General features: G+C 43.8%; 2 protein-coding genes across 5 annotated transcripts in view; both read left to right on the top strand.

Annotated features, from left to right (window-relative positions):
- Nucleotides 1-1222: 1222 nt before the first annotated feature.
- STX11 (syntaxin 11) lies at nt 1223-11722 on the top strand. The gene is made up of 2 exons (XM_082216855.1): nt 1223-1347; nt 10243-11722. Exon 2 carries the CDS (start codon nt 10251-10253, stop codon nt 11115-11117), a length of 867 nt encoding a protein of 288 aa, XP_082072981.1. The 5' UTR covers nt 1223-1347; nt 10243-10250; the 3' UTR covers nt 11118-11722.
- A 13311-nt stretch (nt 11723-25033) lies between these two features.
- Nucleotides 25034-27450, top strand: part of UTRN (utrophin) — a gene marked incomplete at its 3' end in the record, with an annotated part of 322774 nt that continues 320357 nt past the window's right edge. The window contains exon 1 of one of the 4 annotated variants that reach the window (XM_082215862.1): nt 25034-25307. Of the gene's footprint in view, nt 25308-25532; nt 25556-27450 lie in introns of those variants that run through there. The other 3 variants (XM_082215859.1, XM_082215861.1, XM_082215860.1) reach the window with 3 other exon arrangements.

Below are 27450 nucleotides of genomic sequence, written 5' to 3'. Positions count from 1 at the left end.
AGAACTTAATTCATTCTGGAGGTCCGTTCTTAACCTGAAACTGTTCTTAACCTGAGGTACCACTTTAGCTAATGGGGCCTCCCGCTGCTGCGCTGCCACCATGCGATTTCTGTTCTTAACCCGAGGCAAAGTTCTTAACCTGAGGTACTATTTCTTGGTTAACAGAGTCTGTAACCTGAAGCGTCTGTAACCCGAGGTACCACTGTATATCAAGCCAGACTATTACTCTTTTGTCTTGCCCAGGGGAAGCCAATTTGGTGTCCTCCAGATGTTGCTGAACTGCAGCTCCCATCATCCCTGACCACAGGCCTTGCTGGATGTGGCTGATGGGAATTGGAGTCCAACAATATTTTGAGGACACCAGGATGGCTAGCCCTCCCTGGTCTAGTCTCACGGGCAGACATTATCCAGGGTTTCAGGCAGTGGTCTTTCCCATCACCAGATCCCATTCTTAAGAATGTAAGACAAGACCCGCTGGAATGGACCAAAGGGCCAGCCCATCTAATCCAACATCTTTTTCTCACAGTGGAAACGCACAAGCAGGGCAGCAGATATGTGCAATGGCACTCTCCTATCTGTGCTGCCCAGTGACTGATGCTTAGCGGTATTGAAGGTGAACATGAGATCTTATGCATGCAACCTATGTGCTCTACCAATGAACTATATGGTCTGTTCTCATTTTTGGGTGGGCGGGGAACACCTTTTAAACCTATCCAGGTTTTATTTGAAAAGAAAATCACATTCCTCCCCATATTTACATCCAGACTCTTCCACGCATTTATGATCAGCCACTTTCCCTTATTTGCGAGTTGTGCGTGTGTTTTCAGCCTTTAATGCCACTTAAATCACCATTCTTTTCAAAATCGCCCTAAGCGGCAGTCTGATGGGCGTCTCGTGGCAGATGCTGACTGACACACAGTGGTTTAAAGGCACCCCACTTTTACCCGCGGCGATTCAGGAGGCCTGGGGCGAAAATGACTGGGGATTCATCCCTCGTCGAGGAAACACGCCCGGAGAATCCGCTTCCGGACACACCGCGGCGATCCCAGCATTGTTTCCGACTTTCTCAGGCAGCCTCGAGTTGTGCCTTTTCACAAGGCGGCAGCCAATCGCTCACCCGCGGCATCCACTCGCCGCCACCGCGTCGCCCATCACTTGCGGGGGAGGGAAAGGGAACCAATGGGCAGCGCGCGGGAGGAGCCGGGGGCGGGGCGACTCAAGCGGCGGGGGAAACTCCCCCCCTGGCCAAGTTGACAAGCTCTTGCACCAGGCGGCGTGTTTTTGGCTGGGGCGTCTTTGGGGCAGCAGCGCGACGCGAGGCTCTCGTCTCTTCCCCAGTGCATGCGGGTAAGTGCTCGGGTCCTTATAGCCCTGGAGGACGGCATGGAAATATCCTTGGGGGGAAATGGTGATGGGGCCAGGCAGCAAATCTATCTATCTCAATAGGAAAAGAAGCTGTGCCTCCTCCTGTCTTAGGTCAGTGGGACTCGCTCTTTCTTTTTTACGTCCAGCCTGAACTTCTTCAAGGAGTTGTGCGGACGATCACGGGGGTGTGGCCGGCTCCGGGAGAAGCCTTCTGTTTCTTGGGCTGGAGGGGAGGTTTAGGTGTCTTGGAGGAACAAACTTTTGCCGTCGATGCTGAAGCGCTTTTTGGCGATCAGGCAACTAGTGATGAGCTGTAAGAAGAATTTGTCTGATTTAGGGGAACTTGGCCTTCTTTCCTCCACTGTTGCTTCAAGGTGGCTTATATAGGGTACCCAGGCGGTCCTGGGTTGCAGTCACTTGGTGTGAGTTACCAGTGACTTCGGCTGGAAGTGGTTTGTGCCCATTGCCTTGACTGTCAAGCTATGCACCATGCGCATAGTAAGGGTGCGCAAGATTACAGCCCCCCTACAACCTGCTCACACACTGAACGCAAAGTGGTCGTATTGCTGAGGAAACTTTCTGAGGCTTCGGCTTTGCCAGACTTCCTTCCCTAAGTTGAAAGCGGACGGTCTGTAGTGATCATGAAATGAAGGCAGCAATATTATCCACACTTACTTAGGAGTTAGTCAGTTAAGGGGCGCCCAGGGAAATGTTCTGCCAGACTTCCATAACGTTTTGTTCACCTCGTATCAAACTAATGGTCTGATTTTTTAAGTGGATGTGAACCCGAGTAGCATTTGGTTGGGAAAAAACCTGCGTTAACTTTTTAGTTTATTATTAACTCTTCTTGTTATTAATGACATCTGTATGCTTCATAACATAAAGTTATTTGGGGGCATCTTAAATTATATCATCTTAAACTGGCTGTCAAGAGAGAGCTGGCTATCTATACATGTGTGAAGCTGGGGCAGTCAATATGGTGCCCGCGGTGCCTGCAAAGCTTCTGAGCTCCCCCCCCTCACTATTCACCACGAGATTGCCAGGATGCTTCATCACATGTCCACTGTCAAGCCAGGATGCTTACCAAACCCCCTTAAAAAGGAGGAAGTTAGAACAGCGACACTCTTTCCCACTTCTTTAAGTTCTACAGTATGTACCTTTTAGGGCTCAGCTGAACAGAAAGCAAAGCAACCAAGAGGAGAGGAGAGGAGGGAGAGGGAAGTGATCAGGGAAAGGTGGGGAATAGAGGGGAGGGGGTGAGAAAACGGGGTGCCATAGGAGGAGAGAGAGAGAGAGAGAGAGAGAGAGAGCTTGAAGTGCTGTGGAGAGAGATAATGATGGGGTTTGAGGAGAGAGAGAAGGCTGGAAGCAGGAAAATGGATTCTCTTGAAATGTTGTATTTCTTCACACATCCCCCCCCCCACACACACCATCAACTCAAAGATCATATATCTGTTTTCATTGACTTTAACAATCATGGACCTGATCTGAGGCACAGATTCTTATACTTTTTACAAGGGATCCCCTCAGAATTGACATCAAATTATAGGTCACCTGTGTGTTCGCAGATGTGTTCTGTGCTTTGTGGTTTTATTATTATTCTATGTAAAAATCACAAAGATACATGAGGATCTGTGCTGTGGGCCAATGTTTCTGGACCTGTGACTTTGAAAAAAACATGTAAAATGATTCACATTCCAGAGGATCTGTTTCACTTCTACTTTCTGAATCAAGCTTTGGGGCAGAACCCATGAAAAAGCAAAGTGTGTGTGTGTGTGTGTGTGTGTGTGTGTGGTGCCTCACTTTCTGTCTGTCAAAAGGAAGTGTCATGGGGGAGGGGTGAGAAAAGCATGGACTCAATAGTATTGACAACCGCTGGTATTAGTGATTAGAAAACACTTGTTCATCATTTCTTTATAACATCAGGGGAATCCAAAAAGAAGCAAACAAATATAATCTATTTTAATAAAGGTAAAGGTACCCCTGCCCGTACGGGCCAGTCTTGACAGACTCTGGGGTTTGTGCGCCCATCTCACATCTATTGGCCGGGGGCCAGCGCTGTCCGGAGACACTTCCGGGTCACGTGGCCAGCGTGACAACGCTGCTCTGGCGAGCCAGAGCCGCACACGGAACGCCGTTTACCTTCCCGCTGGTAAGCGGTACCTATTTATCTACTTGCCCCCGGGGGTGCTTTCGAACTGCTAGGTGGGCAGGCGCTGGGACCGAGCAGCGGGAGCGCACCCCGCCGCGGGGATTCGAACCGCCGACCTTTCGATCGGCAAGCCCTAGGCGCTGAGGCTTTAGCCCACAGCGCCACCCGCGTCCCCCCAATCTATTTTAATACTGGGTTCTAATTACACTGAATTGGATCTAGTTAGAATCCAGTACAGTAATTAGAAGTATGTATTGTAGGATGATGATATTACTTTACCTGAACGTTTTATATAGGGAGAATCAATATAATTCAGATATGAAAAGCTATTTGAGGAAATTTTCATTTCTTCCCCATTTTTAAAAAATTGGATTCTCTTCCTTACTTTTCCCTTTCACTTTATTCTCCTAGGGCCTAAATGGCTAAATAGAATGCTTATCAATTAATTAAGATCAATCTTAAGTAGGTGATGAGTACTCAAGTTGCAGATTTAAGATAGATCCGTTTTAATTTTAAAACCATAACTGATCTATTACCTTAGACTTCTCTCTATTTTTAGGGTGTTTGATTTTTAAAGGAACATGATTCCTCAATCCAGGAATTGGGAAGCAAAATCAAATAAGTTTGGGTGGGGAGAATTTCTTTTAATCTTAAATTTTATTGTTATAGTGTATATGTTGAATGAACGTGACAGAAAATTACACCAATATGTATTAAAAAGTCAGAACTTCAAATATGGATGATATAACCAATTTTGGTCATCCAGAAAACAGTTTGTTGTGGAAGGGAAACAATAGGTCTGATCCAGATTAAAATACTTACCGTAAACTTGGTTTCCATTGAAATCAATATGAAAAGTTACCAAGGGCTGAGTTAAATCGCATTCATTTCAACTAATATGGACAGTATCCAGCTCAGTGTTAAAGAAGAACTAAAATAAAAAAATTCCTTCCAGCAGCACCTTAAAGACCAACCTTAAAGACCAACTAAGTTAGTTCTTGGTATGAGCTTTCGTGTGCATGCACACTTCTTCAGATACGGTATGTATCTTCAGATAAGGTATCTGAAGAAGTGTGCATGCACACGAAAGCTCATACCAAGAACTAACTTAGTTGGTCTTTAAGGTGCTACTGGAAGGAATTTTTTTATTTTGACTATGGCAGACCAACACGGCTACCTATCTGTAAAAGAAGAACTAAGTTTGAGTAAGCTGTTCCTGTAAGTTTCTAAGTAACTAATTTCCTGTGTGCTTTGGAAGAGTAAGAAGTGTGAAGGCAGTTGTGCAAACCTGTTGTTTCCATTGCTACTGCATTTACAGTTAACAGCTCTGATTCTAAAAATGAAACAAAAACTTGAATTTGGAAATGAAGCATTACAATCTCTTCTCTGTCCCACCTTACTGGTATTCCAGAGGATGCCCCTGTACTTTGCACACACAGTGTGGTGAGGCAAACCGTGGTGACTCCCCCCACGTCTGGGGTCACTGCTGCTTCTCTGGATGGCACTGGGGTGGGATGCCCCACAGCTGCCACCAGTGTGCCCACCCCACCTCAACCTTGCTGCCATCCTGCCCCACCCTGGTGTCATCCAGCTAAGCTGCACCACTTTCTGTGTCCGTGAGGGTAGCTCTACCTCACTACACCAGCCAATACTGAAAAGGATCCCTATTTTTTTTTCAGGGTGGGATTTTTCAACACTTTGATAATGGCAGAGGCAATTAAAAAATATAGGGGCCTGGTTCACACATCATCATCATAAGGCAAATGGTTGTTCTTGGGTACAGCTTCTGGTTAGCGAGGATAGAGCATAACAGTGAACCTGGGTTCAGACAACATGCTAAGACAAACCTTGGCTTACCTGGGCATGTGCGAGAGTAAAAAAATATCAGGGAGGAGCAAAGTAGCTGTGAGCTCCTTTCTAGAGACAGTACATTCATGAGGTCCTGGTAAACTATAGGTAAGCTTACCATGAACCAAGACTGTGTCTTTCTGGTACAATATTTCAGATGGCAGGATGTTAGCTCCCTTTCTGTACAGTCTTCCATAGACCCATGGCATAGCTCTGTTTTATAGTAATTATAGATATTTATGTAGACACTTGTGTATCCTTTAAGGGTTTTTTTAGGAGCCACGTATGAACTGGGACATTTACCAATTAATCTCATGTGATTGGACCTCTTGTAAATGGAAGCTGCAGTGTTATTCATTTTACAGTGGTGCCTCGCAAGACGAAATCAATTCGTTCCGCGAGTTTTTTCGTCTAGCGAATTTTTCGTCTTGCGAAGCACGGTGTCGGAAAAGTTTTGGAAAAGCTTCAAAAATCACCAAAGTCTTTAAAAACCTCAAAAAAGGCTACCACACCGCGTTCTATGAGTTGCTCCTCAAGTCAAGTCGCAACTGTATTAGCGGTGTTAAGAAAAAAGAAACAAACTTGCAAGACGTTTCGTCTTGCGAAGCAAGCCCATAGGGAAATTCGTCTTGCAAAGCAGCTCAAAAACCGCAAAACCCTTTCGTCTAGCGAGTTTTTCGTCTTGCGAGGCATTCGTCTTGCGGGGCACCACTGTATATGAAAGCATCTCTTAGGCTTCTTCAATGCTATACCAGCTTCCTGGGAAGAAGTGTGATGGGGAGTAAGCCTCAGTTGGGTTTACCTCTAGGCAGACCTGGAGAGGACTGGGCTGGTTATGGTTTGAAATACTTAGACCCAGAATTGGGTGTGATCAAAATATATATATATATATATATATATTGCTACTAAAATGTACTGAAGAATAAAATGCAACTTTAAACCCACAAAAGGTTTTAACATACAATAAAGATATGGATAAAATTACTACAGTACAATAATATATTCAGAAAATCTGATGTGACAAATAAACAAAAAATATCCCAACCCAACACTTTTTGACCCCGCAAAAGGTCTTCCTTGGTGTTCAATGAATTTGTGACACATTATTTGTCACCAAATTCCACGTGGATTCAACATTCATAGAAAAAGTCTTTGAGTGTATTCTATTTGGATGAAAACATTAGGCTGGAATTACCCCTTTGACTTCTCTTCCTTTGATCAACTGGAATGGCATCTTAAATCATGCATGTTTTCTTTGCTTGTGACATCTGCATTTGAGAGTCTTGTAGGTGGTTGCATGAATACGTACAAATATACATCATGGAAAATGTGCAGTATAAACAAGGCAACAAGAATCTGAGGCGCTCTGGGAATTTTTGATTGGTAACAGCTTTTATTTCATAATGCTATGTGTACATGCGGTTGTTGTAATCACAAGGTTACAATCACTTGATAGCATGTGACTTGTAGGGATAATGTGGTGAGAAGTTAGATAATAGAATTAGAGCTCTTTGAATGTATGATACAGTGTTGGTGCTTAGTAATCTTACCTGCATACTTGGCTTCTTAGCTGTTATGAGTCAAGTAGACATTAACAAGGAAATATATAAGATGTGTCTTATGACTTGCATTGCACTCGTATTGTAATGTGTGCATGTTTAAGGGTTACTGGGAGCTACTTTGGTTCTAGCTTCCGAAAAATAGTGAAGTAGGACACCTTTATTTTCAGTTGTTCATTAGGTGTAACACATGTGTTTTGTTTTCTGCTATCTTCTCTTCAGTCTTTGTTTACTTTAATCTGTTGGGAGCCGCCCAGAGTGGCTAGGGAAACCCAGCCAGATGGTATAAATAATAAATTATTATTATTATTATTGAATATTCTTTGAGGCATGGGCATACCGTAATTTTACTCTGCCTCCTAAGTTGGGGCCAAACACACTAAGTTGGGGCCAAACTAGAGGGGACTTGAGAGATCTAAGGAAGAGGATCTCCTACACTTTTAAAATGAATGTTCTTAGCGAGAAGAGATTCAGACTGGGACCGTGGTGCTGGAGGAGGAGGGAGTAAAACTCTTTCCTCTGCATCATTTCCTCAGTTTAATTCCCCCCCTCCATACATTTCAAACTGTACAACTATGATACCAAATAAATGTTGGGGATGGGGGAAATGGAGCAGGGCAGAGAAAGTTAAACCTTGCTTCCCCGGTCCAGCAAAGTTCTGTAGTTTCCCGGACCCAGAGTGATTTTCTATACAGCACACAGAAACCTAGAAAAGTGCTGGCTGATATGCATTCTGAGTTGTCCCTGAAGGGGCACTTAAACAACAAGTCAAACAGGACTCTCATCATTTGAACAGTTAGTCCCCTGAGTCTAAAGGCAGCAGCTGTTAATTGCTTGTGAGTCCTGTCTGACTAGTTCTGTTGTCATCAGTGTAAGGCATCCTAAATATTCAAACATCAATGAAAACAAAGCCAAGGCGGGCCTGAGACATTCTGGTGCTTCTCATGCTGCACTTGAATATCTTTACATTGAAGGCATGGAGGACATGGAAGAGAACTACAGTATAAAGGATTTATATGACTTCAGTTGGGTTGTAGGGAAATGTTTCCTAGGGGAAAGGGAGAGGGATAGCAGGTGGTGGATTGTGGAATAGGTTAGATGGGATATAGGAGACTTATTAAGTAGTGAAGAAATTGTAAGGTAAAGGGACCCCTGACCATTAGGTCTAGTTGTGACTGACTCTGGGGTTGCGGTGCTCATCTCTCTTTATTGGCCAAGGGATTTGAACCACTGACCTTCTGATCAGCAAGTCCTAGGCTCTGTGGTTTAACCAACAGCGCCACCTGCATCCCAGTAGACCCGCATCCCTACAGAAGAAACTGTAGAGGTAGCATAAAGTGCTGGTCGGGGTGAGGACAGGAGTTACAGGCTGGATGTTCACCCTGTAACCTGAATGCCTGTTTCTTCCGGGATAGTCAACATGATGCCCTTCAGACGTTCTGGACTACAACTCACCCATCACAGCCAATGGTCAGGGGTGCTGAGAGTTGTAATCCAAAACATCTGAAAGGCACCATGTTGGCGATCTCTGTACAATTAGCAATGGCTTTGACTTTCTGTGGCCTAGAAAAATAGTTCAGTCTGAACATGTGTCTAGAAATCTACATGAAATATGGAAAAAGGCAGGAAGGAGGGAGGGAGGGAGGAGTATGGGGAAAGCACAGAAGAAGTGTAGAGTGAAATTATCATGCTGAAGTCAAAGTACATGGTATGATTTTGCATTTCAGCCAATCTCTTCTCTTTCTTTGTTTTGCCTCAAATTATAACAACATTGCTATCGCCCACCTGACAGCTAACACACTTATGGATAGCTCCCAAATACTGTTGATACTTCAACTGCTCAGTCCTAGGTCTGATGTAATGTGCATATTTGTTGCTGGTTAAATCAGATATGTCTTCAAACTATGCATGCAATGAAATACAATTTCAGTTTCACACACTAGTGCTGTAATTTGGTTTGCTTAAAAGTTAAGACAATTAACAGTATTTCATTCCTGAACAAAATTAATTTTATGGTACAATAGCTTTTCTGTATCCCGTGTTAACCAATATGGAATACTCCTCTTGGTTAATTTACTGGGAAGTAGAGATCTTTTTACCACACCTTAACTGCTCTGAGTATAAGGTTCTAGAACTGTGAATTTGAGGTGGGGGGGGGAGGGCGCAATGATCTCTGGTCAGCTGACATGTCAAATATTGGTCAAGTAATTTGGAATATATCCACTTTTTTAAAAAAAATCACTGAACAGTTCAACTCAGTCTTTTATGCTGGAACACCAGAGTCCATCTCTAATTATGAAAGGTTGTATCAAAAATTACCTTTCTAACATATAGAAAGCAAAGTAACAGTAAATATTAAACAACAGCTGTTTAAGGCAGTATGCAGTGGACCACTTCTTGTAATTTAATCAGCATCATGGCTTCATGGAATATTTGACTGTGGTTAAATAGGTGGTTGATTGACAAGACTGAACAATCTGCCAACATGTTAACCCTGATTAAATTATCTTACTGAAGCATACTCTGAATAAACCACTTCCATGTCATGGCCTGATGTTACAATGGTAGAGACATGAAGGTTGTTGGTTCAGTGCAGTGCCAGATTTAGGGCAGTGTTCCCCTCTGCAGGATGCTGAGCCATGGGAGCACAAACAACAACAACAACAACAACCTATATTTATATGAGTAGCTACGTAAAGTTAGGTCCCAGTCAGAAAGGCAATAGAGTTGTGATTTGGGGTGGTGGTGATGGGGAGGCAACTTTTGTTCTTGCTCAGGATGCTCTATTACCAAAGTCTGCCCCTGGTTCGGTGAGTCTGTTCTTGTCTTGACTTACTCCAGATCCAACCCATGGATATTGCTTCTTGCAGCTATTACCACTGTGATACCACACCCTGGCCACATGGAAGCATTTTTCTTCTGTCTGTTGCTTGGTTGCCATGAGAGCCAGTGTGCCGCAGTGAGGATCTGCAAACTAAATGTCTCATTTAAATCAATGGATGGAATGGAATCAAAGTCTAGTCACTAATCAAGACTTTAGTTTGTGCTTCTGTTTGAATAGTAATCTATATCGTCATTGCAAAATATCATTCCTGATCTTTCCATGGAATATAGACAAGTATACTGAAATATATATAGGGCATGGAGTTTACAACACTCAGTAATGTGTCAGAAAGGTAGAATATTTTGTAAAGTCCATGATACTCCAGTAAATATATTTGGAACATCAAACACACTGTCTTCTGTGCAAAGATATTTAGATCATTAAGAGAAGCTTGCTATTTCTACTAATTTTTATTTTTCTATTTCTGTCCCTAGATGCCAAAATGAGAGACCGACTCTTTGAATTTTTTGAGTTATCGAGGCTTTACAGCCAACATACTCATGATGAAGAAAATCAACTGCTCTTACCTCACAACAGTCTGCTGTTTGAAACAGATTATGCCTTGGCAAGTCTTTTCAAAGATATTCAGGCAATCCGAACGAGCAATCTCCACCTGAAAGAGGACATTAGACGCCTGGGCAAACAAAACACTCGCTTCCTCACCTCTATGCGCCGCTTCAGTAGCATAAAACGTGACACAAACACGATTGCGAAAGACATCAAGGCTCGTGGAGAAGAAATCCACAGGAAGCTGCAGGTTTTGAGAGACTTCAGTGAAGATGCAGAAACAAAATATGGCTCAAACACAATCATAGCCCGTGTCGCCAAGGACCACTATGTTGATCTCATGCATTCTTTTCAGGAGGCCATGTTTAAATACAATGAGACAGAGATGAACCAGCGGGAGAACTGCAAGATTAGGATCCAACGGCAGCTAGAGATCATGGGCAAGGAAGTGTCTGGGAACCAGATAGAGGACATCATTGAACAAGGCAGGTGGGACGTTTTCTCTGAGAACCTTCTGTCTGACGCAAAGGGAGCTCGTTCGGCCTTGAACGAGATAGAGACCCGGCACAAAGAGCTGATGAAGCTGGAGTCCCGAATCAAGGAAGTTCACGAACTCTTCTTGCAGGTAGCCCTGCTAGTAGAAGAACAGGCGGACACCTTCGATATTATTGAGCTCAACGTGCATAATGTTGAAGAATATGTTGGAGAAGCTAAAGGTGAAGTGAGGAGAGCTCTCGAATACCGAAGGAAGCATCCTTGCCGAACAATCCTCTGCTGCTGCTTGCGATGCTGCAAAATTTGATTGTCCTCATGAAATTGCTAGATAAGTGTTTTGGGGACACTCTCAGATTTGAAGACACTTAAAGTTTGTGCTCAGTTTGAGAGAAATTGCTCTAAAGCAATGTCCTTTTGTTTTCTTATGTTCATTAATGACTCCGGTGCACGTATTGCAGCTTGTACCAAAAGCCAAAGGATATTGGCGAGTTGTCATGTATTCCAATATAACAAAAGGTAAAATTAACCTGGTCTGCAAAATTACACATACACCGGAACATATACGAAGCAAAGGAAATGTTGACCAGGTGTATAATGAATTGCTCCTAAATTAATGCTTTTGGTGCAATTTAAACAACAACAACCTTCATAGACTTTAAAGTAATCAGTGTTGTGGCCAGTTGTTTTTTCCTGGATGAAAGAAAAAAGGACAAAATTACAGGTGTGATTCTCAGTAATGTTGTTTAGAAAACTAGCATGTGCACATGATCTGAGAGTTTTGATACAAGATTTGTTGTAATTGTACACAGCATATACTTATTTTTTATATATATGTTTTGAAATTTCTGTATATTAAAATAAATGTGGAAGCCTTAATTATCTTTTTGATAGTGTATAAAGAAAGATCTTGAATTGATGTCTGTCCAGTGTTTTTATTCGTTATGATGGCACTTGTGGGAGCAGGGAAACGTGGAAGCAGCCAGAACCAGGTGAAGGCATTTTCCTACCTCAGGTGGAGCAGCAAATGGTGTATCCACCCCCAGGTCCAGGTGTAGAGCAACCAAGGCTGCTTGTTTCTTGACACCTGACAAAGAAAATCCTACAATGTCTGTTCCCTCCCTCGCAGTGAAAATACAAGAATACAGTAATAAATTAAGTTATACAAAATTAGCTGCGCTTTTATGATACCCAGAATCAGCTGCCTAAGGCAGAGTGATAGTAATTACGTTTGCCAGAAGTTACAAGAAAGACCAGGACACAGTCTGAGGTTACCTCTTCACCAGACATTAAAAGGACGACGAGTGTCGTTTGTTCAGGGTGCTGATCTCAGAGAGCGACAGTCCCTAGGATTCTCCATGTTATGCTATAATGGTGCTTTAATTGTATGGTGTGGACATGGCCTGAGAAAACAGAGTTTGCTGTGGAAATGGTGCCTGCTTATGCACACAGAAGCTTTTTGCATCATCCACATGACAGCCTCACCGCTATCTTCCTTTTTCTTCTTTTAGTGCAGATTTACCCATTTACACAGTTAAGGAACATACTTTTAAAAAAAACTACTACTGTAAATAGCAGCTATAGTAAAGCCTGGGCAGCATCAGGACTGCAGGGGCTGGGAAGGGAAAGCGTAGCTCTCCCTCCACCTCTGGGGTCCTGATGAAAATACTCCCTACCCATGGTGGGTTTTTTGCAGTGGGAGGGAAGACTCCACCGGTACTAGCAGAGGCTTCCTTCCTGATGCAAATAGCAGCTAAAGGGGATTATATTTGTCAGGAGCACAGCAGGTGTGGGTGGGAGGATTATAATTTCATTCCCACTCTCTACCATACTGTTCAGGCTGTTCATTCACACACACACATATATTAATTGCTTCCATACGATGAACTTCAGAAATACTTAAGGGACGCAGTATTCACGGTTCGAATCCCAGCGACAGCGTGAGCTCCTGTTGCTTGGTCCCTGCTCCTGCCAACCTACCAGTTCGAAATCCGTCAAAGTGCAAGTAGATAAATAGGTACCGCTCCAGCGGGAAGGTAAACAGTGTTTCCGTGTGCTGCTCTGGTTCGCCAGAAGCGGCTTAGTCATGCTGATCACATGACCTGGAAGCTGTACGCTGGCTCCCTCGGCCAATAAAGCGAGATGAGCGCCGCAACCCCAGAGTCGTCCGCGACTGGACCTAACATTCAGGGGTCCTTTACCTTTAAAAAATACTGAACTGTGGAACTCTTGTAAATTTCCTTTTGTAGTATGTTCTTCTATCACTAAGCAGCACTCACTAGCTCTGGATATTTTAAGTGACTTGGGTTTTATCTTTTTCTAGTCATTGAGCTGGCACTCAAAACAAAGATACATGGTAGCATCTACACAGGATGTGAAAGAAGTTACAATTATTTGTAGTCTCTTGCTTACACAAGAGACTGGAGGTATTTTTTGTTGTTGTTGTCATATTGCTAATATAGTGGGACCTCGGGTTAAGAACTGCTCTTACCCTGAAACTGTTCTTAACCTGAAGCACCACTTTAGCTAATGGGGCTTCCTGCTGCCACTGCGCCACCAGAGCACAATTTCTGTTCTCATCCTGAAGCAAAGTTCTTAACCCGAGGTAATATTTCTGGGTTAGCGGAGTCTGTAACCTGAAGTGTATGTAACCCGAGGTACCACTGTATTTAAGGAATTTTGAAACTGAATTTCCCAGTAGCTGAAAGCTGAAGAACCTGCACTGGTTTCATGTAAAAAACAACAACCCTGCTTGCTAATTGCTCCTGAAGGCGTCTTTTACTACAAACAGCATCTTTGAGGGAAACGGCAGCCATGGGGTAATTTTGTGTGCAGAATCCTGATCAGGAGCATGCCCCAGTTGGTGCTCCATGTGCTGCTTTTCCTTCAAAATAAAATTGGCTAGTTTAAGATTTGCAACTGTCTGTCTCCATATTAATGTAGGAGTGTTTACACGACTCCCCATCCCAGTGTTGTCACATACCTTTCCTGTGGGATGACCAGCCTCATATAACCATCTCTAATGAAGGGGTTAATACCATAGAGTGAGCTGTCCTGCCTAGCTTAGCTATGTCCACTTCCCCTCACATTGGGAAGAATTAGGTGATCAAGCTTTTGTTCTTCCCCAGTGTACCTGAGAAACTCAGAATGTGAAGATGTTTGCGCTGGTTGCTCCAGCTCAGCCACATGGTTCTCTAAAGCCACTCTTGAGTTCCTATACAAATAATTTAGGAACTTTCACCACTTTGTAACTAAGTCAAATTTTACTGCCTGTGCAACTTTATGAAGTACATTAATCTGACCTTTGCAGAGTTTTCAGTAAACAATTTTTAATTTTCCAAATGTGTGGTCTTTTCCTATGCTAGGGGGAAGAAGGAATCTTTGGAAAGAAACTTTTAAAGGAAATATTTTGGAATTTACTTGAAAAGGCACATAATACAACTCTAATATAACTAAAAAGCTTTGGGTTGCCTTGAACAAAAAAGAATGACTGACAAATTTAATAAATAATAATAACAATATTTTATTTAGGATTTCTTGGCCACAGAGAAGCTGTTTACAATTTACAGAATAATGATGCATTCAGGAAACCTGGATTTTAGTCTTTAATTTTAATAAAGTTGGGAGCAAACAGATGAATATAAAGTTAAAGTGCTAGCAACTGTTTAAGGGCCATTTGTTTTAAGAAACTAGATGGTTTGCTTTTTCCATTTGCTTACTGATGAACTGAAGGCCTTTTCATTACTGCAGTACTTTAAGGTCACTTCTAAACGGTTCTTAGTTTCCTTAACAAAACCACAGTTTTGCCAGGAAATGCATTGTACCACAACTCTTTTTTTTTACCCTTCAAAATCAAGAAAAAAAGACAACAATCTTTTTCTTTTCTTTTTAAAACACTCATTAATGAATGGCAGGCCACTTCAAATAAATTTCTGGACTCATTAAGCTTTATGCATATTAAAATATATAATGCAAATTAGGTACAGTTTAAACACACCAAAAGCACATTTAAGTTTAATCAATCTGTGGTTAATTCAACATGGTTTGGGGGTAATGGAACAGTGCATATCCTCCAGTCTTTCAGTAAGCTCTTATTGGTGGAATGAGATTCTAAACCATGCTAGCTACATTGTGAAGACAGAATTATTGGTAGTTATTATTTCAGGTTAATCAGAATTAAACTGATAAAAGTTTTTAACACAGTGCATCAGAAGTCTTCCAGGAAAGTGTGAATAGGATTGCAGCCCTTTTTTTTATTAAACATGCATGGAGTTGTTACATGACAAAATAAGGCTCATCCACACTGTTGCTTAATATGGGTAGTAGGCTTCCTGTGTCTCCATTAATTCTTCCTTGTTCATAGAATATATTTTTTTCTAAATTGCTACCTTCCCACATGCTCAGAGACACACCTAGAAAGACAGATATACAGAGAGTCTTTCTAAGTGCACCAAAGGGCTTAAGCATGCCTGGTATGCCTTTTTTTTTGTTTCACTTTTTTATTTTTGAGAGGCATCCTTCACATGCCAAACAAGCTGCTTTTCAATATTCCTTCAGTTTCAAAAGCAGTTTGTTGTGTGGCATTAACATTTAAAGTGTACACACATAAACACACCAAGAATACTGGGAACTGTAGTTTGCCCCTCACAGAGCAATAGTTCACTGCACCCTTAATCAAGCACACTTCCCATCATTCTATGTTTGGTGAGAAATGCCCTTGTGTGGTGTGCATGCAGCTACTGATAGCGACCTGATGTTGAGAAAAGCTTCTTTGGCTTGGCTGAGCTGATCTTTGGAGCTTAACTCATTTTTCTAATAATTTTATATTTTTACAGATGAGATTAGATGAGTTTTTTTGTTTTTTTTAATGATTCCACTAATGACAGCAGCTTGAGGGATGTGGCTCTTAAGCAAGGCCATTTCCCTAGTTGCCCCCCCAGTTATGGCACTCCCTTCCCTTAGAGGCAGGAGATTCCACCAAACCAACAGGGAGCATGGTGAAGTGATCGACTCGGGATGCAGCACAGGATCCAAAGGGGCAGCAGATCCCAACACAGGTCTTCATTTCCTCCTTTCTCCTTGGCAGCGAGGGAGGGACCGCTATTTAGTGGTTCGTCTCAGGTGCCCAAATTTCTTGGACCTGCCCCTGCAAACTGGAAAGACCCCAAGCAGGACATGGGGGCAAGAGCAGCTCTCCCCCCCCCTCACGTTGCTGATTCCTAGAAAGTTTAGGCTGCTTGCTTCTCTTCTTGTCCCTTCTTGATCTTGTTTCGAGGATCGCAATTGTTTTCATACTGCTGAGGCTCCAAGTACATACAGTAGTGTTTTGGGGATTTGTACCCACATTGCTCCGCATGATCTATACACAAACCGCTTCTTTGGAGACAGAAAGCTGTAGGTTTTGCAATATAAACGCATCTTCAACAAATGAACTCATTCTTCTTTGTTTTTATCGGTTTGACAGCCCTGCTTTGCAATAGGCTTCCTCGTGAGTAGGAGTTTATCTACCTCAGCTGAAATGCTGAACCGGCACAACCACTTAAACTATTTTTAAAGTCTTAAAATATTATTCGTTTCCCATATGAGGGGCGAGGAAATACACTCCAAGTGGTCTGTGACGCGGATCACCGCCCGCTCGCGTCTCTTTCTTTTATTTCCCCCCTCTCAACTTCTGGTAATCCGGGTTCCGCCCGCTCCTTCCTTCGCTTCCTGCGCCCTCCCGCGCTCGGATTCAAGAATGCTCGAAGAGCAGGCGAGAGGGGAGAGCTGCAAGGGGAAGCCGTTTTGCAGCTGCCGAGCGTTCTCTTCCCCCCTCGCTCTCAAGGTGGGGGCCGCCGGGACCACAGCTGGAGAAGGAGCAGCGACGGGTCGAACACACCGAGCTGCAGGGCCTGTTGTTCTATATAGGAGTGCCGCGTGCAGGGCTTGTAACCGCACCAGGATGGCCGAGTGGTTAAGGCGTTGGACTTAAGATCCAATGGACGCATGTCCGCGTGGGTTCGAACCCCACTCCTGGTAGTTGGTTTTTTTACTCTCCGGCTCTCGGTAAATTAAAAAGGAGGAAGCACGTAGACAAGGGAAAACTTCCTGGGCAGCTTCAGCCTCTTTACGGCGGCCGCTGGGACTGAGCAGTTGCCCGGGAGGGGCGAGAGCCCAGAGCCGCTTCCGCGCCTGTGCAGCAGAGCTAACCTGAAAGGAAGGTGTACAAATGCATGTTATTAGGAATCATGGGAGGGAAGCGCCGCCGTTTAGTGCATTTAATTTTAACTGGGTCTCCGTGCAAATATAACTTCCATCAGTCCATGCGAACAAGAGATTAAAGCCGGAGATCTGCTAAATATTTTTCGCAAAACTTAAATGGCACGTGCTGCCCTGCAACAAGAATGAAAGCAAATAAGCAGCATTTGCACGTAAAAAAATCGTTACAGAGTGCATGGGGGGAAAGATTTGTGTAGAATCTACTAGTGAGTCGGTATAATTTTGTGGACTTGCACTTCTCTGTCCTGGAAACGGGGTCCAAACCTTCCTAAGATCCAAAGAAAACTCTTCTTCACGGATGCCACCTTTATTTGTACAGAAATCTGCATTTTCAAGCTGACAACAGAGAATAATTCTCGCGGGGAGAGAGAGCTCACAGCCAACAAGCAAAAAATGAAGAAGCCCAACTGGTTATATAACGTTAATTACAAGATATATAACATGTTAACGATTCTGTTACAAAAAAAATCAGTGCCAAATGCAGTGTAACGAAGCCACAGTAGGGACATAATAATCACACAAATGATAAGGGCAACAGCAGACAAAAATAAGTGAATTGTAAAATGTAGGTCACAAGTAGGTGTGGTGACGATCCAGTTGCTCTATTACATATCACAATGGGAAGCTGGTCAGCTAATAATAATTTAATAATAATAATTTATTATCTGTACCCCCCCCCCAATCTGGCTGAGCCCATCTAGCTAACACACTTCGTGATGAGCGAATGGCAAAATATTGAGGTGAGTTGGCAGTAAATTCTTAATTCCATCCTGAAACGCATCCTCTCAATAAGGCAACACAGTATCAAATGTGTTTAGAAGAGTGACACCTACTGGCTAGGTGCAGCTAATTGCTATTATAATACTTTCCAATTCTATTATAAGTCAGTCGAAGTTTTTATTTTATTTGTTTTTATTTATTTACAAATTCATAGTCTGCTCTTTCATAAAATACTGTGTATAAAGATAAAACCAGCAAAGGAACCATTAAAAATCATTAAAAACATCTGTGATGACCTTGAGCCGACACTCATAGGCTAACCTTACCTCACAGGGTTGTTGTGAGGATAAAATGTTGAGGAGAACTATGTAGGCCACCTCCAGCTTCCTTGGAGGAAAAGTGGGATATAACTGTAATTAAACAAATAATATCAGTAAATACTGCTTGGCTAAAATGGGGGGGGGGGAATCATCTTGTAAAGGCCTGTGTAAACAAAAAGATATCTGAAGGCCTGTGTAAACAAAAAGATATCTGAAGGGAGGGAGGCTCAGAGCCTGCCAAACCTCTGCTAGAATTAAAAGTTCTTTAACAGAGTTGTGGTTCTTCGTCAGAGCTGAACAATATGAGATGCTGAACAGCAAAGCACTCGCGCAGGTTATCACAAGCCTCTGAATCTCATCTAACCCTGTCCTGAAGGGGCAGCCACATGGGTGGTAATATTTTTAATTAATGCCAAACCATGTGGAACTGGGTATAGGAGGGGTGGCTAAGCTGTGGCCTTCCAGATGTTGTTGGACTAAGTTGGCATTCCTTAACCTCTAACGACCCTCCTGGAGAGATTTGTTATCTTCCTTAAAAAAGCTGCAAGTCGAGAAGCTCCTCAGTGCTGCATCCATCAGAATAAGCTGCTGTGTTTTACCCTGGAATGCAGTTATCAGAGGAACGGTAGAACTGACTGCAACATTTAAGAACCTACAAAGAGCCTGCTGGATCAGACCAATCTAGTTCAGACCAATCTAGTCCAGCAGCCTGTTCTCACAGTGGTTAGCCAGATGCGTGTGGGAAACCTGCAAGCAGGAACTGTGTACAAAGTATTGTCCCTTTCTGCAGTTTCCAACAACTGGTACAGTCATACCTCTTGTTACGTTTGCTTCAGGTTAAATCTTTTCAGGTTGCATCCCGCGGTGACCCGGAAGTACTGGAAAGGGTTACTTCCGGGTTTTGCCGCTCGCACATGCGCAGACACTCAAAATGATGTCACACTCATGCTCAGAAGTGGCAAATTGTGACCCGCGCATGCACAGATGCGGGCTGCATTCTGCTCATGTTGCGAACGGGATTCCGGAACGGATCCCGTTTGCAACCAGAGGTACCACTGTATTCTGAAAAATAGTGTCTCGAACCCTAGAGAAGCAGCCTGCTTCTGAGGCAGAGCATAGTAGCCACTGATAGCCTTTTATCTCCATGAATTTGTCTAATCCAGGGGTCCTCAAACTTTTTCAGCAGGGGGCCAGTCCACTGTCCCTCAGATCTTGTGGGGGGCTGGACTATATTTTTTGGGGGGGGATGAACAAGGGACGATGAGTAGCGTGTGAAAGGGTTCTGGAGATGGACTGCTTTAAATGTTGGCCACTTGAGAGGGGTGCTCAACCAGCTATGACTCCTGTGTCTTGCAAGTAGCAGGGACTGGCAGCAGCGATGGAGGGACGATGAGCAGTGTGTGAAAGGGCTCCACAGAGGGACTGGCACCAACAAAGCCCAGCCTCCTCCCTCCTCTAGGCAGGGCAGGGAGAAGCCAGGAGGAGGGAGGGAGGAGGCGCCAGCACCGTGTGAGAGGGAAGAATGTGTGCACTGGCAATCCACACGCTTATTCCCGGACCATCTGTGGGCCAGGTATAGAAGGCAATTGGGCCTGATCCAGTCCGCAGACCTTAGTTTGCCAACCCATGGTCTAATCCTCTCTTACAGGCATCACTGTCTCCTGTGGGAGCAAGTTCCATATTTGCTGCATGAAGAAAAACTTTCATTTGTCTGCCCTGAATCTTCCAACATTCAGCTTTTGTGATGTCCCTTAGTTCTAGTGTTATGACAGAGGGAGAATAACTTCTCTCTGTCCATTTTATCCATGTCATGCATCATTTTAGGAACTTCTATCATGTTGCGTCTTACTTGTCTTTCCTCTTAACTAAAAAGTCCCAAATGCTGCTGTTGTGTTATTTTCCTTTTTTTTCCATAGTAAAAAATTGTACAAGCTTGTCGATGCTTTGTGTATGTTAACTGACGGTAAAAGGTTTGGAACAATAAGTAATATGAGCAATCTGCACAGAAAACGCTTTACATGTGTGAATCTCCTTATCTGGAGTAGGTAAACTGCTAACATTCCTCCCCCCTGCCACATTCCTGTGCCTTTTCAGCTAACCCACTGGAGAAGGAAGTGACAGGGACTAGGTTAATTCTCCATCTCTTGGTCCAAACAAAGCACAAAACAAAAACTGAGTCAGTGGCTTAGGACTGAGAAAGCAGCTTATGTGTGCCCCCCATGGGACCCACCCCCACTCCCAGTCATGCTTACGGCCATAAATGTTGTTGGGGTGTGTATTTAAAAGTAGATTTTGAGCAGTCTAATACCCATTTACAAGTAGTCTAATATGCTTACTATCATACTATTTTTTCATTAAACATTCTAACACTGCTTATTAAGTACCAATGCTTGCCAGTCAGACATCCAAGTACATTTAAGCTAATTGGCTAGAACATTAACATGTTTGGTTTTTTATTGAGCAAATACAACCTGCACATGTTTTTCATCATATCTCCATAAGAAAATAAACTGAAGGTGTGTTTGTGTGCACGCATGTGCACACAAGTTGACTGGTAATGTGGATTGTAATCTTCTCTGGTTTATCTGGTTCTTTTAATTTTCAGCTTTCCATCCTAACAACAATAATTATTAACTGGTGCAGTCAGATACACTAATGATCTGCAAAATAGGTGTGATTCAATATGTTAGTTTAAACTCCAGTTACTTCAGAGTCTGATCAAGGCAATTTTCTTTGTTTTATATAAGGGTTACAAGAACCACCGAATGAGCACAATTTCTTTTCCCAGTTAAACAACAGACAGATGGCATTTTTTCAGTGGAATAGTTATATATGCAGTGTAACACATAACTCATACCAAACTGAGCACAAAACAGGTGTGAAGCTAACAGAACAATAAAATGCAATGGAACAAAACTTGCATTTATAGTACTGAACAAAAGCTTGCTTTCTAAAGAGAAGTGTTATTGTTGCCAGTTGAAATTATCCACCTTGTTAAGAAGCTTTTGACAGGAAGGCAAACTGGTGGTGGTTATAACTGCTCATTAAGGGAATTTCTATACAATGTTCTTAAGGGGCTTGTTATCTTTTACAAAGATAACAAATCACTCCAGGGGTGTCATTAGAGCTTATGGAATCCTTTAAAAATAATCCAAGGGGTTGTCGGCTGAGGTGCAAATGCATGTTACAAATAGGCTCCTAACATAGAGGCTCCCACAGTTAACATATGAAATGTAATGAAACCAGTCTTTGGACAGCTTCATTTTGAGTAGAGAATCTGGCTAGGGGACAAGAGGAACTAGCTGCCATTTTCCCACTCAAAACTTCCCAGCTACTTTGCCCAGTGTAGGCTTCCTGCAGGAAGGGGAGTAGTTTTGAGGAGGGACTCAGAGCAGAAAATATGTCAATTTAAAGCACAGAAACAGCAAATTCCAGTAGCCACCCACCCCTCCCTGCTTGCCACTCAGCATCTCAGCATTTCATTTCAAAATAATCAGTTGGGTTTTGTTACACATATAGGAGAAAGGCCAAAGGCCAGTTCTTGGAAAAACTGCTTTGCCCACAGAAGGTCCCAAGCTCAATCCATGACATTTCCAGGTAGGGCTGGAATAAACCTTTCTGAAATCCTGAAGAGCCGCTGTCCATCAGACTACTAGATGATGCTGAGCAAGGTAGGCCAATGTTCTGACTCAGTATCAGACATCTTCCTATGTTCTTATATTTGCCACTGGTGAGAGGGCAAAGTTTAGGGTTGAGGCACAGTATAACTGGTTCTAGTATAAATTGGAACACAACGTGATTGGGGGACATTATTGCTCTACAGTGGTACCTTGGGTTACAGATGATTCAGGTTACAGACTCCGCTAACCCAGAAATAGTACCTCGGGTTAAGAACTTTGCTTCAGGATGAGAACAGAAAGCATGCTCCAGCGGCACGGTGGCAGCGGGAGGCCCCATTACCTAAAGTGGTGCTTCAGGTTAAGAATGGACCTCCGGAACGAATTAAGTTTTTAACCCGAGGTACCACTGTATGTTTAATATGTACCATAGCTTCTTAAACATTTATGCTATTCTTACAATTGCTGGAGGCTGATACAATGCCCTCAAGGGTTCCCTGGTAATAAAGAATAGTGGCTCAATGGTATGCTGAAGATCCCAAGTTGAATCTTTGGCATTAACAGGTAGGATTGGGAAGGATCCCTGGAGATCTGCTGGATGGACCAGTGATGGCTCAATGTAAGGAAGTTTATTATGTTCCTAAGTGCAGCACTGAGCAGGTTTTAGTAGGGTAAATGCCTAATTTGTGCAATTCAGCAAAACAAGTTTCCTTCTCTTTGGGAAAACAAATCAGTCACTGTTCAAGACACTGATGTTTCTATCTTGATACTGCTCTATCACTACATACTGCTGGATTACAATTCAGTTTTAGTTACATGTTCAAATTGCGTTTGTACAGAACAATAGATTCATGTCTAAAACTTACATTTCCACATAGAAAATGGGCATAAACAACAACAACATGTACATATCTTGTCTGTAAATGTTATTATGCTTCTTCTTTTCAAATGCTGGCAGATCTTACAACGTGCTTTAAACAATCCAAAATACTGAACACTGCATTTCATTATGTGTAGATGAGTCAATGAGGTCTAGTTCTTACAGATTTAAGTCTAATAAAAACAAGATACAGTACTGTATTACAGACAAGATGCCAGAACAGGTGAGTATTTGCAAGGCAGGTGTCACCAGCCTTTTCAGGCCCATAGATACCTGCAGATTTTTGAGTGAGTCCTGTGGGTGTCACCCCCACAGCATACTACTCTCATATCAGTATCTCTTCTTCCCAAGAAACTGAAAGAGAAAGTGTGCATGTACACACATCACTTTCTGAATAAATCTGGATAAAAGTTTGATTTCATAGAATTCATCTGAGCCTTGAAAAGCTCATGTGGTGGAATCCAACATAGCACTAAGTCTCTCGTTCGGTGACCACAAGAATTTTCCCTTGCACCATAGAATGTCCTCCACCTTTCCTCCCCCTGAACATTTTCTAAGAGTTCCCCCAGCACTCTGGAACAGATTTGGGGAGGGTGCAGCTAATGCACCAGCCAAAGCTGGTGAGAGGCATTCTTCAGCATTTTATCCAGCTTGGGCCTCTACAGTTTCAAGAGCACGCCTAAACTGTGTACCTGTTCCTTTAAGTGCAACCCCATTTAGAACAGTTATCCTATATTGTATTGAATAATGTTGCGGCTGAATTTATGTGTAACCCACCCCAGGATTGTTAAATGAGGGGTGGGGTTTATATAATGATAAAACAAACAAATAGCACAGAAGCAGGCAACTTAGATTTTCTGCCAATGTAATTGCTACTGCAAACTTTGTAAAATGTGTTTTGAAAAGTTGTAGTAAACAACAGTAACATTAGGAGAGGAAGTCTGCTACTTTGTAATACTAAATTTACCATGGGCAGACAGTAACTTTCAGTTGCTACAATGTAGCTGTGGTTATAGGCCTTGGTTAGTGGTTTCATCTGACAGGAGGATTCAAAATATCAAGTTTTGATAGGACAATTATTGAACACTCTGTTGGCTCTCATTTGTCCAATTATTATATATCAACTACTCATTCTTCCTCCTTTTTAAATGGTTTTAAGTGTTTTCAGTGCTGTTATTAATAGTTATTTATTTATTTGTTTCTTTAAAAAATATATATACATAGATTGTGTGTGTTTTAGCTGTATTTGTTTTAATTCATGCTGTGAGCCACCTGGGAGAAAGGCAGGATATATATATATATATATATATATATATATATGCAAGCACAAGGGCATCTGGTGTTTCAAGCAAAGGTTTTGCAAGGTGAACTCTCACTGTGTATCTGAAGAAGTGTGCATGCACACGAAAGCTCATACCAAGAACTAACTTAGTTGGTCTTTAAGGTGCTACTGGAAGGAATTTTTTTATTCTCACTGTGGCTGTGATCCATGCATGCTTCCTCGAAAACAAGGCCCACTGTGCTCAGTGGGGCTTTACTCTTTGGTAAGCAAGCGTTCATAGGACTGTGGCCTCCCACGATGGCACATGCCAGTTCTGTGCCTCAATCCTAAACACGCCCAACTATGGACTGAATCCCCTCTCCAGCGCAGTGAGACACTTATTTCCGAGCAAGCTAGTCTATGACCTGGCTGCACAATTTCTTAGTTTAACTTTGGGGTGGGGTGTGCCTTTAAGGGAAAGGCAGCAAAGGATTCCAGCTCTGGGCAATCTTGAGTTTCTCCTCTGACGGGGTAGCAGGTGACACACCGACCTCCCTGGGCGAGTGCGGTCCTAGAATCATAAAACTGTAGCGTTGGGAGGGTGGGACACCACGAGGGTCATCTAGCCCAACCCCCTGCAATACAGGCCTCTTCTGCCCCAAGCGGGACTCGAACCGACAGCCCTCCTGTCGAAGAGTCCCACGCTCGGCCGGGCGCCCCAGGCACAGGAAAGGGGGTCCGAGTTGATTGGCAGGCCGGCGGGCCACGTGACGCTGCCACGCCGCGTTCCCAGCGCTAGAGTGTGGCGCTGCCTGCGCTGCAGCTCCGACGAGGGAAGGAAGGAGGGAGGGAGGCAGAGCGAGTGGCTGCGCGCGCGCGCGTTCCAGGAACAAAGTTCCAGGCGCCGCGAAAAAAAGTTCGCTGAGAGTCCCTGTCCAGGCGGCGGCGGCGGCGTGCAAACTCCTAGTTGCAGGAGGGGCTCAGGCTGCCCAAGTGGCTGAGGCGAGAGGCGAGGCAGGCTGGCTGTACCGCCCGCCCTTCGCAGCCGCGTCCTCCCCTCCGAGCGAGCGAGGAATCCCGGGGGCCCCCGGAGGAGCCGAGGCGGGGAGGGAAGGAGGGCGCGAGGGAGGGTCCGCCCTGAGGGGGCGGTGGGGGGAGAGGCGCTTCCTCCTCCTCGCCCGGCAGCCTCAAGGAGCGGAGCGAGAGGCAGCCTCGGGGCGCGGAGCGAGCAGTTGGGACGCCGAAACTTTCTCTTGGTCCGAGGGGGTTTTGTTTAGTTTTGCTTTAGCAACTTCTTCAGGGTTTCATTGTACTTTTGTCCCTCTGAGAGGGAGAGAAAGCAGCAGCCCTGCGCGGAATGGAGCCTGTGATTTGACTTGGCCGGGGCAGCAGCGGATCTGGCCGGCGCTTCTCTCCTCCTCCTCCTCCTGCTTCTTTCCAGCAGGTAAGCTGGTGAATAATTGACGACGCCGAAGAGCGTAATGCGATTCCGCGCAGGGGAGGACAAAAGGGCAGCAGCCCACGAAGCGCTCTCTCGCTCTCTTTCGTCTTCCCCCGTGAGCCTGGTGGATCGGAGACCACAGGCAAGAGTTTCAAAGCCTGGTGTGGGGTTCTCAGGAAACGAGCAGTCAGCTGGGGACTAAACTCTGCAAAGAAGCTGGATGCACGTGGGGATTGGAGTCTGACTCGTAGGTCGTAGCAAAGCCCCTTCTCTCTCTCTCTCCACCACCCCTTATGGGAAACGAAGAGGATCACCCAATTCCTTGGTGCTCCTCCTGCTTTTCGTACGCCACACGTGGCATCAGTGGACTCACCAATCTATTTCCAGAAGAAAAGAGTAGCACTTGAAAAAGAGTTGGCAAATTCGTCGTGTGCCATAGGCTTTGGAGGCGGAGAGGCCGCTTCATCGGATAACTTCTTTGGAATGGGTTGATAATATAGGAAAGCCTTCCATTCGATTTGGAGCGTGGGTCTGGGTGCCCAGCTAGATTGTCAGTGGTAGGATGCTTGAAATACAAGGAGGCTTTAATTGCCGAAAGTGTGTGTCTTTAACCGCTTTTGCCTCCTCCTTCCCAAAAGAGCAGGTACAGGTTTAAAAGCTCCGCAAAATGGTCGCTTGTCTCGCTCACCTTTGGAGTTCTAGGGGCACTCAAAGCTTCTATGAAACACAAATTTCTCATTAGCTTTTCGGAGATACGAATCTCACTACCTGCATGCATTTTGTGGAAAGGGAATCAAAGGAGGCTTAGGCTAGAGTTAATTCTTTTCCTGCGAAGAAGTGCTAGTGGGTTTGATGGCCCTGGTTGTGCCCACCTATGCATGGAGGCATTGGTGGGTAAAATGAGTAGAGGAAACCACCTGTTGCTTCCACTTGAGGTGGAAGGCAGCTGCCACCTTCTTCCTTATCTGCCTTACACTCCCTCCAGACACATATGTAGTAGCTTGTGGAATAGTCACTGGTTATTTTAAGGCAAGAGAACAGTGACCTCACTTCTGTTGTTGTTGTTTTTAACTTACTTGGATTTGTTTCTAATTAAAAAAAACCCTTGCTTGCTTTGCTTCGAAGCAGAATGTGATGAGAGCAGGCTTTGGCTGTCCTGCTTCAGGCAAGCTCAGGGTTCTACAGAAAGGGCTGAATTGGGCTGGCCGTTTCCCTTGAGATTAATGTGTGCAATATCTGGAAAGATGTGTGGACTTGGCATACGAGCAGATTCTGAGGCAAGGGGTCTAGAATATTTTCTGGGCAGAAGTCATTGTAGCAAAAGTACCTTTGAAAGGCAACTAGAATATGAACTGATTATGTATGCTGTGGTTGCTTATGTGTGCATATAGTGTGTGTGGACAGCTGGGAAGGGCTGAGAGTTTGGGCTGGATGGAATCCAAACTCATTCTACGTGTGAAACTTGACTTAGACAGTTGTACCTGGCAATTCAAGCAGTCACATGTTGAGTGAAAGTCTGAGCAGATTTCCTCATCTCAAGACTCATGACATAATTTGGTCTCTTTCCTTTCCCCCAATAGACTCATGGAGTGATACTGTTGGAAAGCTGAAGTCCATATCCTCTTTTTATCTTATTGCTTGCATGATGGCCTACAGCAAATTCCATCTCTCAGCTCCATTGAACCTTAGAAGGTGGCTGTAATACAAATAAAATGATGATATATTGTAAACAATTCTAAGCCCTTGGGGAATGGTGGGAAAATGTATTAATAGTGCATTGAGGCTTTAGTAGATTAGTATCATTATCTCCTTTTTTGTAGGAAATAAAAGTTAGAAAATAGACAGGGTTCAAGTTGAGAGACTTCATTGTCTTCCACCTAAAATGTTATATGGCTAAACTATATAAGAGGCAAATAACTCTTCCTCCTCCCTGTAGCTTTCGGAGAGCTAACCAGTCTCATCCAGGCAGGCTTTGGAACAGCTGGAAAACTGTTTCCTTCCACATAAATAAGGAAGTCAACCCAGCCACTCCCAAGCTGTGTTCTAGTCTGTGGGCCAGGATTTCTTTAAAGTGGCAGGCGGTGATGAGAATTGTGCTCTTATAAAGTGTAAGGATGCAATCCTATACACATTTACCTGAAGCAAA

The sequence above is a fragment of the Podarcis vaucheri genome, assembly GCF_965113315.1.
Source record: "Podarcis vaucheri genome assembly, chromosome: 3".
NCBI classification, from domain to species: Eukaryota; Metazoa; Chordata; class Lepidosauria; order Squamata; family Lacertidae; genus Podarcis; species Podarcis vaucheri.
The sequence above is the reverse complement of the archived record's forward strand: the minus strand, read 5'-3'. Positions and strand labels throughout refer to the sequence as shown.